This window comes from Melanaphis sacchari, unplaced genomic scaffold, assembly GCF_002803265.2.
Source record: "Melanaphis sacchari strain LSU unplaced genomic scaffold, SCAv2.0 Contig157_pilon_pilon, whole genome shotgun sequence".
Classification (NCBI taxonomy): Eukaryota; Metazoa; Arthropoda; class Insecta; order Hemiptera; family Aphididae; genus Melanaphis; species Melanaphis sacchari.
In genome coordinates this window covers 261,551-275,292 of record NW_020270704.1, presented here as the reverse complement: position 1 = coordinate 275,292, position 13,742 = coordinate 261,551, and the positions used below count along the sequence as shown (strand labels likewise).

The 13,742-nt window shown below is 20.9% G+C and overlaps 1 protein-coding gene across 4 annotated transcripts in view; it reads right to left on the bottom strand.

The window, feature by feature from the left end:
• The window catches only part of LOC112592101 (high affinity cAMP-specific and IBMX-insensitive 3',5'-cyclic phosphodiesterase 8-like), a 66,538-nt gene that overhangs the window by 43,943 nt on the left and 8,853 nt on the right, over positions 1-13,742 (bottom strand). For 2 of the 4 annotated variants that reach the window (XM_025336085.1, XM_025336083.1), the window contains exon 2: positions 4,790-4,998. The exons of 1 other annotated variant lie outside the window; for it this stretch is intronic. In XM_025336085.1, the coding sequence (XP_025191870.1) occupies positions 4,790-4,892 (103 nt within the window). In that variant the 5' untranslated portion in view covers positions 4,893-4,998. Of the gene's footprint in view, positions 1-4,789; positions 4,999-13,742 lie in introns of those variants that run through there. One more of the 4 variants, XM_025336084.1, reaches the window with a different exon arrangement.

The window sequence follows — 13,742 nt, the reverse complement described above, 5'->3', positions numbered from 1 at the left end:
AAACTTGCAAATGGTAAAGAAAAATGGAGATATTCAATAAAAATGTGAACAACACATTAAAAAATAGAATAGTATTTTTGAATGATTTTTTTCAACTATTAAAATTATGGAAATAAATTACTTTAGCGATGAAAATTGAACGCACAATACGACGTGAATAGTCCATCACATTACAACAGTTTATAACATTTTTAAAAGCTGTAATTCAAATAAAATGTAAAAAAATTGTATAAATATAGGTACAATTGGATACATCTGGTTCGATATTTTTATTATTTTTATTTTTGTACAATTTATCAATTATTGCTAAAGAGGAGATCAAATTTTTACAATATTTACTAGCTTTCTTTTTGTAGGGTGTGATAAATTAAATCTACAATATTTAATACTGTAAAAATTATTTCAGACAATTTACAATCATATTCGCATAATATCACCCGGTCGCATTGTAACATATAGAGAAAAGGTAGATTTTAAATATGTCCCAAATATCAAATACATCTCTATTAATAACACTCTTGCTATGCGTGTCCGTTGAAAATTAAGTAAATATTATTATAGCTATAAGACTAATAAAGGGAAATCTCGTTTTGGGGAAAGAATTAGCGACGCGCGTTTGTTTTAAGCCTCTTTGACTGTTAGTACATCACGTATTCGATACCAGCTGCACAATGCGTTAACTAGTTTGCTATCTTTTAATAAAAAAAAAAAAAAAATAATAGAAATATAATTTTATTATTATTATTATAACTGACATTTGGACAGTGTAATTAATATTTTCAAGTAAGTTTAACTTTATTGTGATATCACTAAAAAATAAAAATGTTTAATATTTTTCGAAAATAAATATTTCATTGTATTTACATGACATCAAGCAAATTAACTTACAATGAGTTGCTATAGGTATACTTTACATGAGGTTATATTTTTTATATTACTATTCATAACAACATATAAACATACAAAAAAAATATAATGTTAAAGAGAAACAAAACTATTAATAAATCATATCAAGGTAGATTTTTAAGTCCAACCCACTACAAAACATAATTCAAACTTTAACTTTAAGTACTAATACGACTTATATCTTGTCAAAATCAGTTACACGCTATAAATAAATTATATTTTAGTAATTTAACGTATACCGATTCGGTTGTTGTATAATAAGTAGGTATAACGAAATTTTAATGACTAGTTCATAGCATAATATTTAGAATCTTAGAAAATACTTTTATGCGTTATTTTTTGAAATCTGAATAATTTCTATAACTTAATCACTGTACACAATTAAGAAATATTATTATAATAGAATATATAATTTATTTAATATAAAATGTAAATGTTGGGTGTAAAATGTTTTTTATTTTTATTAATACAAAGAATTAACTATGAAAAAACCCAAATTTTCATTTTTTTTTTTTTTTTTTTTTTAGCAGGTAAGGTATAAGGTCTATCAATAATAATTAGAAAATTTATGTTGACAATAATAACAATTTTTATTGTATTTTAATATTAGTAACTATTAACAATATTTAGACATTTTTTTTAATAAGCAATTTAATAATAATAATGGTTTAATCAATATAAAAAAGGAGAAGCAAAGATACTTGTAAATCGAAAATGCCCAGAGATGGTGACAAACGCATATTACACCATACTACCTATTATACGCGTAATAATAAAACTATTATACTTAAATTCTAGTTTGTCAAATGACTAGGAAAGCTTGAAATATTTTTTTTACATATATACAATATACATTTAAATGATGTTGTTCAAATACAATTTATAATTGTACATTATTAATTGAGCATGAATTCCTCTTGTAGGAAAAATATGCATAACAGACGAAACAAAGAAGAAAATCTTCATTGAATATTTTGAGATAAGATATTACAATATAGTAATACATAGGAAATAAATACGTATTAAAAGCAGATGAAACTATTTGTTAATGGTTTGATAAAAGTACCTATAGTATAATAATTATACAACATGTATAATGTATATTGTATATACTTTATAACATATAAATTATAAAATATATACAAAAGAAAGCAAGAAATTTGAAATAACACTTAACAATTCGAGTGTTTACAAAATATACTTTTAAAGTATTAACAAATGAATATAATGAGAAATTAAATAATAATAAATTCTTTAAAAGTTGCTTCATTTTACAACATCTCATAATAATAATAATAATAAAAAATGTTATCTTTTGTTATTTAATTAATAACAAGAATAACGTTGACTTTCATTTACTTATCTGTGTTACTTTAGAATGAGAGTTCAAAGGCCGTAATAAATATTATGATTACAAGTTATTTATCTTAGAAAATTTAGAAAATTTAAATATTAAATTATAACACTTAAACCATTTTTTTTTTTTTTTAAAGCTGAAGATGAAGTAAACTTCTAATATATTTCTAAATGAATATAATAATATAACTCAGTATTCAATAAAATAACATTGCAACTGAAGTAAACATTTCTTAAAAACGTACTTCAATGTATTTTATCAAATTGTATTATTATTAATACTTAATTAATAAATCTATACCAATTCGTTATTTATGCGTATTTATAAAATATTTAATTTTATCATTTATAATTTGTAAATATTGTGTAAAAACTAAAAAGACATTACGTATTTATAATCAAATCATAAAAAGCTTAAACACCATAACAGTTTTTTTTTTTTTATGAAAGCTAAAACGCATAGGTACCTATTTCAAATAAAAATTATTTTTTATTATAACTATTTTTTTTAAATTTACTATACACAATCTACTACATTAATGTTAGATAAATTAACAAGGTAATCTAAAAAAATTTAGACACTCAATGAAGGTACTTAAGTGGTTTTTATTTAATACAAAATTTATAATATTTCCAATTTTTTAAATATATTAAAAGTATTCCTGGATAAGCAGAGTTACAGGGAAAATATTAAAAATTAACGACCTAGTTCCTTTTAATATTCCAAGTTTTAGTTTTTACCTGTTGTGGTAACTGCTTTATAAACTACCTATGTATTATTTTTTATCTTTCTCTCTCCAATCGTTGAATAAGTCGGTCAATGTGATTTACCCGGTCCAAGGTCATTTCAGTGTCTTAGTTGCGTCACAACAAATTACATTATTTCATATATTTATATTATATGTACAGGATGATACATTTGATTACACTTAATTGTACAAAATTTTTTAAATCATTTTTAAATAATAAATCACACAATTTTATATGTCAATATTTTGTTCTCATATAAACTTAAAAAAATATAATAAATAATTTGTGTGACTTTGAATATTTATAAATAAAATTTAAAAAACAACATTCTACTCTAAACATAAAAAAAATAACGCGTGATAAACTCTTTTTTTAATAAATACATTTTTTTTATCAGTTAATGTGAAAAAAAAAATTAATTAAATATTTAAAACAAATTTTTTCGCATTAAAAAAAGTATAAAATATACAGTTTATATATTTGTTTCAATATCTGATTAACGTATTAAATGTTAAATGGATCATCCTATATACTGTAAATTTACTTCATATAATACGAATGTAAATACTACATACGACTATATGCATGTATGCTGGTATGGTTACCACTCATATCTTGTCTATGGGATAATTCATCATGTGGATTATCGCATGTCCCCTTAACCACCCTAGTACGTGAAAAGGCTTAAACACGCGATAATCCACAAACATGTTCTACGTGTAGGCAATACTATACTGTTCTACTGATCGTGAACGAAATGTGAATTATGCTTTAAGTACATTTTTTACTTATAATATTAGATTTGAGAATATATAAATTTCTCTATTTTAAACTTTCCAAATCTTTAAATAATATGAAAGAAATTAGATACTTCTTGAGGCCAATTTTATTAAAGTGTTACATTTCAACTAAAAATTTCAAAAGTTATTTTATATACTACAAATTGATTAATATAATATTAAATATTTGTTCAAAATGAAGTTTCAATTTATAATTTAATGTTCTGAATAACTCTAAAAGCTAAAAAAATTACCATATCAAATTAATTTGTAAAAAATATGATTGTTTTATCAAATAAGTATTCAATATTATAAAAATATCGTACCTAGTACCTACTGTAGCTTAAAATATTAAATAAGGTAAATGAATATCTATTTCTTATAATCGATATTAAGCGTTTGGAATATTCTTTTTTTATCATAATGACTAATAACTACAACATATTTATATTTTTAATCGAAATCTAATAAATATAATTTTTATGACAAGCAACATTTAAATTATTCTTTAATAGTATACGTAATATTACGCATCTATATTTTTGTAATATAACATAAGTTATCTTACTTTAAAAATAATATGTTTTTAGTTTGAATATATTTGGTGAATATTAATAAAGCTTAAAATTTATTTTTTGTCCAGTTACGATGAAACTTGTATTTTTATAAGATATAATAAATTTATATAGTTACACATAAGAATTACTAATTTTTCACTTAAATTGTATATTATTCTTAAGATAAAAATTATTATCTTTTTTTTTTTTTATCTTTATTAGCGATAATTTCTATCATCAAGAATTAATTTAAGTATAAATACAACACAAAACAATAGCACTTTTTAAGTTATTTCATCTTTTTAACTTTAAAATACCTATAAAATTATTATTTAGTATTTATGTTTTACTGTATATTAACTATTATAAATATATTATACTTTAATAGTTTGCATTTAGATTATAATATCTAATATTTATAAAAGTCATAATAATAAATACCTGTTTGGTCATGTAAAAGACGGTCCAATGTAACAGTATTATTTTTTTCAATCGTGTTATGACGATATTTGTAGACGTCTTTGCTACTAGACACGCAACCCATGTGCACCCCATTCGCCTTTCATTTATCAGCCATTACTTTGATCACCATCAGGATGGCATACTTAACTAATCTTCAAAATTCTCCATTCCACTAACGACAGATAGAGCTATAAATAAAATTATCATGATATAGTATGATTCAAACTAACAGTGATTTAGTTAATATACTTAATAAAATTAGGGGTATTTTTAATTCCGTAAATAATTTTATATGATAAATAAAGTAGTTAAAATTAAATATTTCAGTAAAATACTGGATCATTTTTATTTTTAGTGACTAGTTGTTATTTTTATTTTATAATCACATGTTATTGTTTATTATAAAATATGTGCAGTTAATTTTTTTTAAACTAAAAATAAGTGCTTAAAAAAGGCTAAATAATGAAGTGGGTAATCCAAATTTAAGATATTTTTATTTGATCATAGACCATAATTGTATAAACGTGTAAGTACAAAAAAAAAAAAAAAACATCTATAGCATAATTTCAATAAGTATAGTATATTGGTATGGGTTTCCTTCTTGTGATGAGGTAATTAGAACTTAATAAGTAGGATTATTTAACAAAAATAAACTTAGCTAAAATATCTGAGACACTTATTAATATTTAAAGAAAAAAAATGAAATATTGCCAGATAAATTGGAGTAGCATGCCTGCCTATTTCAAAAAAAAAAAAAAATCCAGAAATGTAGAATTCATCACAAAAAAAGTTATAAGTTATATCCTATAATTAAAAATGGAGAAGGCAAATAATTACACCATCTAATTCTCTCATATAATTTACTAATGAGGAATCAGTACTTAAATGCTATGAATATTTTCATTCATGTTCTAAATAATATAAATAATAATGATGATAATAAAAAAAATTATATTATTTAAATTTTTACTAAAATCATTCTAAATATGAATTGTTTTGCATATTTTTAACGACACTAAATATAATGCATATTATAATATAATTTTTTTTTTTTTTTAAATTTACGTTTATTATTGATTAATACTGTTCAAGCCATAATACGTATTATGAATTTATTTTATCAAGATTATTTTGCGTGTTTAGAAATTGTTACTTTATTTTTGCCTGCTATTGAGTTCTAAATGCATGCATTTTAAGTTTTTTAGTATTTTTATGATATAACTTCCACTGACTCAATTGATATAGGTACAGGAAATAATTTAATATATTTTAATTAAGTTTAATTCTTAGGATCCTTTCCAGTAGAAATTTAACTTAGTTCTCTCACTGGATTTCTCACAAGATTGAGGTTTCTGGGTGTATTTTCGTGAATTTCTCATAAAACTATAGAGAAATCCCCAAAATTTCCCTTAAAACATCTGTGTCTAATTTCACTTTATAAAGGCTATATCAAACTTTTAAAACACTTTTTAGTCAAAATAGTGATTATACAGCTTTTCTCAGAATCTAAATATATATAACTTGACTAATTAATACAATAAATTCTATCAAACATAGTTAGTTACAAGTAAAATATAAGCGTGTATATTTTACATTCAAATGAATGAATATAAAATTAGAATTTAGTAAATTACACAAAATATAACAATATTTATTGTTAGTTCAATCAACTTAATGTACACACACAAAATATATTTATATAACAATTAACAGACATGTTTTCATTTCAATATTTATATTTAACTTTTAAATGTGTCAAGTGTTTAGTATAATATATAATTCAGTAATGAGGTTATTGTAAATACTTTTATTTTAAAGGTTTATAGTTTTGTTCTATTTTGATATACATGAAGTAAAGCAATAACTATATTAATTAAAAATAAACTTTCAAAATTGTAACAATTTAAATGTAACTTTTACTAAAAAATACTAAAATACTAGAACATTACATAAACAGTAAGATATTTTAATTTCTGACACTCAGTGGCATATTCAAGAGAGATTTAGAGGTCAGGTTTCCTCACAGAACTTTTTTTTAATTTTATAAAATATTGTTCCTAGTATAGAAGTTTAATAAGAAACTATAAAAAAAAAAGCTAGGATTTTTGTAAATTTTTATTTAGCTCCATCTAAAAGACAGCCCACTGTTAAACTAATGGCTAATTAGTAATCATAGTATTATATTCATTTAATGTAAAATATTTATATTATATTATAAATTTAATATTATTATAAGAATAAAATTTGACTGGCCGACAATCACGCAAGCCGTTTTAACCGTTGTCGATAATAACACTGTGACAACTACACCCCGCATATCCGTCGGCTAATAATAAATTTTCTTACACTAAAAAGTCTTAAGAAATAAGAATAAAATACATAGATAAGTTTTAGAGGTTTTATGCATTTATACTAAAATATTATCAATTTTGTGGATACCTATAATGATTACTTGTAGGAACATTCTTATCAGTTTTGATTTCGAAAAAATAATTGATAAATTAAGTAAAAAAAAAAAAAAAATAATAATTTAATACTTTAATTATTTGTAGTTTTTTAATAATATTAAATTTATTTAAAAATATAAATGTTTTATTATTTATTATTTAAATGTACGTGTACACTAAGCCCAAATTTTTTTTCGATTCCTTCCGTACAAAAATTATATGTATGCGCCACTGCTGACACCAAATTTAAACATAATATAATAATATAATATTATATTAGGTAACCGTATATGTATTTCACAACTTTGACGTGTGGATTTATTCATTATATTCTTCATTTATTTTATCACAGTAAATCTAAAAGGAGTCCACACTTACCTATAATGTATAACTATTATGGCCCTTATATACTACTGGTATATCGAATAGTTCGCGCGCGGATGCGATTTTAAATTAGACCATACACACTATGAAAAGCAAGTGAATAAAATCTGCCATCGTCCGCGATCGATCGCACATGCTTAATTTTGAGCGAACATTCGCGGCGATTAGATCCATTGATATAGACAATACTAATAAAACACAAGTATTATGAGGTATCATATATTATAAAGGGAAGTATTTTAAATTTAAACATGAGCTGAATACATTATTAAATATGTACGTGATATTACGTGCATAAGTATTTCATAACGACAGTTGTTATTAACAATGATGATAGTCACCATATTACGACGAAATACTATTACATAGGTGTATATTTTGCGATTTAATGTACCTAAATTAAAGAAATGTAATCGTTATATTTATGTTAAGATTATATTTCCTAGTAAAGTTAAAAGCTATATATATCATGTCTATTATCTATTATAAAATGTATAGATTTCAAAAGAAACAATTTTTGTTTATTAAAAATGTAATTAAAAGTAAAATAAAATTACAATTGAATTATATCTTTGAGCATATTTTTATGGTTATGGTGTTATAAAGTTTGTAGGAATATTATTCTTTATTTCCAATAAAGGATAGCAAAACAAAATAACTAATAATTTAATCAATGAATGAAAACACCAAATATCTGATGTCATCAGTAGGTAATTGATATTATATATGGTTATTAGTCCGTCACTAGATAATCATTATAAGTATTTATTTATAATTTATAATCATGATGATTCGACAATAGTAAAGTTGTAGTGATGCAATGTGTTTAAAAATAAATATTATTAAACATATATTAGGTATACAATATATAATCATGGTTTATAGATATGAAGTTCAAAAAGATTAACCTTAATATTTATATGAGTGTAATTACTTATTAAAAATAGATAAAAGTCAGAAAATATATTATAAATATAAAATTATTTAAACTGAACAATGTATATGTAATAAATATGTTTTCTCTTAAAACAAGCTTTATTAGTTACACTTTGTTGCAAACAATGTATAAGCATACAAAGTTAATTTTTTATGAAATTCATCAAAATTACAAAATTTCGTAAATGATTTTGTAGGTAAAAATATGTAAAATTTTTAAATATATCATCATAAGTGTGAAAATTTAATACAAAGTTTTTATAGACCATATTTACTCAGAATCGCTTTTCGTATGTAATGATTTATCAATAAATTCTAATTTAACACATCCCACAACAGTGGCCCACTCAATTATGTATATTTATCAGATATTATTTAGAAAATCAAATTTCCAGATTTTTTTAAAATTTTAATTATGATTTATTATTTATTGAGAATAAGTAGTGTATTATTTTTAGTTTAGCATGAATGTTGGTAATAAATATTTCGTATTTCTTATTAATATTAATTCTGAATAGTGTACATAGATTTAGGAAATAATTTTTCAAGTTGTGTCAACAGCTTTTTTATTGAATTAAAAACCTAGTATAAAGAACTGAAAATGTTTTCTTTTTCATAAGCATAAAAGTAAAAATAAATATTTTATTAATCTCGAAATCTTTAAGTAACTAATTGCAATATCATGCATGATATATTATGTTGTATTATCATTACAACTATTTTTTATTGAGAATAAGGCTTAGCAGTTGGATCACTGGAGGTAATATTATATTTTTAATAATATTACGTATTTATAGGATAAACATTATGGGAACCTCATAAGATCGATTTGAGTAATTATAAAATCAACAATAAAATAAATATATTAAAAAAAAAAAAAAAAAAAAAAAAATAGGAAATAAATAATTGTTGTTTTTGTTAGTCAGTAAGTATAGATAGTTTACCTATGCCCCAAATGTTAACAATTAAAAATAACTACTATTACATTTTATACATAAATTATAATTATAAGTTGTGTCAATAGTTGAGATCATTATTTTTAAATTTAATCTAACATATTATATAGTATGTGAATAAAATATCGTATGTATATTACAGAAATATAATTTACTGCTTACATTTTTCACTTGCCAAAATTTAATTCTGTATCTACGTTGTAAATTGTAATACAGTAGGACTATAAAGCATACTCTGATGAGAAAATACTATATTAATACTAGTGATCGTCGTATTTCACTCATCTATATGGATAATATTTTAATAAAATATATCAAAAACATATTTAAAAAGATTAAATTCAATTGAAAGCATTGTTTTTTTCTTATGAACGAATCACATTTGCATTCATTCTATTATTTCTATTTCATATTATGAAAAAAAAAAGAGTTTTCAAAAGTATACAATTTATATTATTCTCCACTTAAATTTTTTTTTTTTACAGTTTAATATGTTATAAATAATAATAGTTTTTATAGATTAAACAACTAATTTATTATTTTTTTTAAGTTTAAAAATATACATAAACTAGTAACACAAGTTTTAATAAAAATAATTTTTAGTTATTTTAATTAATGGAATCGTATAGATAATAATAAAAATTCTTAAAACAATATGTAAAAATTTTAAAATAACGAATTAAACTTAGGTACTTATTAATTAATCATTATGGTGGGTCTTACTCTAATGAAATTAAAATAAATAAAATAGGGTTTAAAAATACACAAGATTTTAATTAAATACATTTTTAAAAATGGCCTCAAAATGTTGAAGAACAAAGTTGAAATACTACGTTGTACTGTTTTTATTTTTTCATTTAATTTTATTATTAAAATAGACAATTAAATGATTTACAATAATATTTACCACTATTAAGCAAGCTTATTGTGATGGTAGAGAGATAGAATTTTTATAAAATTAAATTAAACTAATAATAAAATAATATATATATGTATAAATAGATTTTTAAATTAAGTAATTATTCATTTAACATTTTTATTATTAAAAGTAGAATTTTTATGATTTACCATATTTGTTTCTAGTGTATGTAGTTAAATGGGAGTAAGATAATATATTTACGATTCATGAAACACAGCATTTATAAAAACAATTTTATTTTGCATAAAAAAGCATTTAGGGTTTAAAAATATTTGACAATAAAAAATAATATTTTTATTTTTGTAACTATTTCTTTAAATAATTAATAATTAAACTGGGTACTTACTCCTTTAACATATCGATTAATTTATGTTATAAATGAAATTAAATAAATTTAAATTGTTATTGTAAACCAAATTAATTAAACAGATTTAAATTTAATAATTTTAAAATATTTTTTTTTTTTTTACAGAATATTAAAAGAGTATTTTGAATTTTTAAGGAAATAAAACATCATATACCTGATATTAAAACAGTATAAATTCTGACCATTCATTATTATATAAATATATCATAAAAACTATTCTAATTATGTAAGTAACGAATTAATAATTATTTTATTTATATTAGACTTTTTAAAATTCTTGGAGTTCTAAAACATATTTTTTTTATATATTAGGTGACATTGAGTTAAAATTATATTTTAATGCACTTTTAAATTTTTTAATGATTTTAGCTAAATTAGCTATTTATTATTCAAGAATATTTTCAGGAAAATATTCAGTGTAATTTTTATAATAATGGATATTATTTGATTTAGTAAGGACATTTTTTAGTAGGTACAACTAATACCTGAATAAACATTAAAAATACATATACGTAATACTAAAATTATAGAAATCTAGTAATAATAGCTTACAAAAAAAAAAAAAAAAGTAAATAGATGTAAAAGATTAAATAATCGTATTCTTATGCATTTTATCATAATTATAAAAAGTTATTTTGACTATATTTGAGTAAATAAATATTTGTCTAAATATTTTTTTATTTGTTTTTCCAAAAAATTTCAATATTTTTTAATTTTTAATTTATATTTTCTTAAATTAATTTGTATTAAAAAAATGCATTCTAAGATAACAAAAATGGAGTTTACTACTATTCATGGTTTGGTGCTATAAATTTAAACAATTTCTTATTTTTTCTCTACTCTAATTTTTTTTTTTTTTACTTTTACTATTATTTGTGATACTCGCGGGAGACAAAAAGTCGTGTAAAATGGCTGAAGAAAAGTAGTTTCATTTCGTGGTCGTATTTTTATAATATATAAAAAAAAAAAGATAAGATCGACACTAAGCATAAACAAATTTATATTAATGTTATACTTTTTGTAATATCCCTGATTTCAGTTAAATAAATTTGTTTTAATCATCATGCAATTGTAAAATTCTGTAAAATTATATTTTATTTTATTTTTTAAATCAAAATTAAATGTTTAATAGACTTTAGTTAAAAGACATGGCAATCAACTAACATAATAATTTAAAATAAATATTATTTTTCAAAATAGGTAATAATTTTGTTGCTAAAAGATATATACAATATATACTTTTAGATAAAAAAAGGAACTAATATAATAACAATATGTTTTACTAAATTATTTAAGAATTACATATGTATCTGAATATGCTTCAATTGCTCGAGTTAATAGAAATAAAATAATGATATTGGATACATCAGGTTATTGTATCTATTTAAAATATGTTAATTTACAAATATAATTGTTTATTGAAATAGTATTGGCTATTTTTAAAATCAAATTTTAATAAAAAAATTTAATATTTTTATCTTTTATGATATGAGTATTTATACCTATAAATTTAGACAAAACAAAATATTATTACATTTTGCTTCAGAACTATTAATATATATATATATATATATATATATATGTGTATGTATATTTCGATATTAAAAGTACCTACTGTTGAAAATAGATTTATTGACAGTTTAAATATGTAAAATAACTCCATAAACCAAAGGAGTTAATTTAAGTGTTAATTTTTTTATAAGCTATTTTGTTTTACTTAAAAGTACTTACAATAATTAGGTTATGTACATTTTAGATAATTTTTTTCAAGACACTTGCGTATAAAATTTGTAAATTAAAATTTCAATGAGTAATTTTAAGTTTAGTCTTAACTCTTAAGTTTATAAATTTATGATACTTATAAGTTTCAACTTTTTTTTTAACAATATTATATTAATACATTACAATTCCCTAAATATAATATATAAATTGAATAAACATTACATATACTTATTTTATACTTGATATAAAAAATAAAACCATTATTTAAAACTATTATCCATAATACATAATGTTTAATTACGTAGAAATTACTTTACTTTCACACATTTCGATTTAAATGCATTGGAATTTTAAAAAAATCATCTGCTTAAACATTTATAATAACAAAGAATGTTTGAATATCTACGATACACATTTTAAATGATTTAAACAATCTAAATAACTTAAAATAAATTTTTTGTGTATATCTTCAAAATCCCAAAAATTAAAAGTTGTATAATTACATAGTTAAAGAATGAAGTAAACGTACTTAGTAAATCATTTTGCAGTAAATATTTATAGTTCATAAAGAACTGTGACCTATGGGTTTATGAGCAATTAATTATTTGGATATTATTTTGTACTAATATCAGTTTTCTATAAGTACCATTTATATAAGTTAAGGTTTATTTCACAGTTTTTAAAATATGATAATAATCCAATCAAAATAACATTGATTTATTTATATATATATATTATGTTAATATAATTGTTATTAAAATTTAACAAACAAAATATTTAATAGATATTAAACATTTAAATACTTAAAAAATTGATTACATTTTTGTATCAATAGTATATGAGTACTTAATCTAAATTTGAAATACCTACACCAAAACAAACAACACTAGAAGTATAGCACTCGCCATATACACACAAGAGGCATTTCGCAATATTTACATAAATATTAATACAAAACTATAATTTGAGTAATAAGTATAATCCAGAATATATTACTATAGGTAGGTATATAGTATATATCACTTTTTTTTTAATTGACCAAAGACATTTGTATTTTTAAAGGATACTTTTTAAATTGCATAATAAATTTAATAATTTAAAAATATGGTCTTGAAATTTACTTACTTAATAATTTCCAAAGTAAAAATTTGAATAAATGCAGAATTAAAGCAAAAATTTAGTATGAAAATGCTGTTAAATT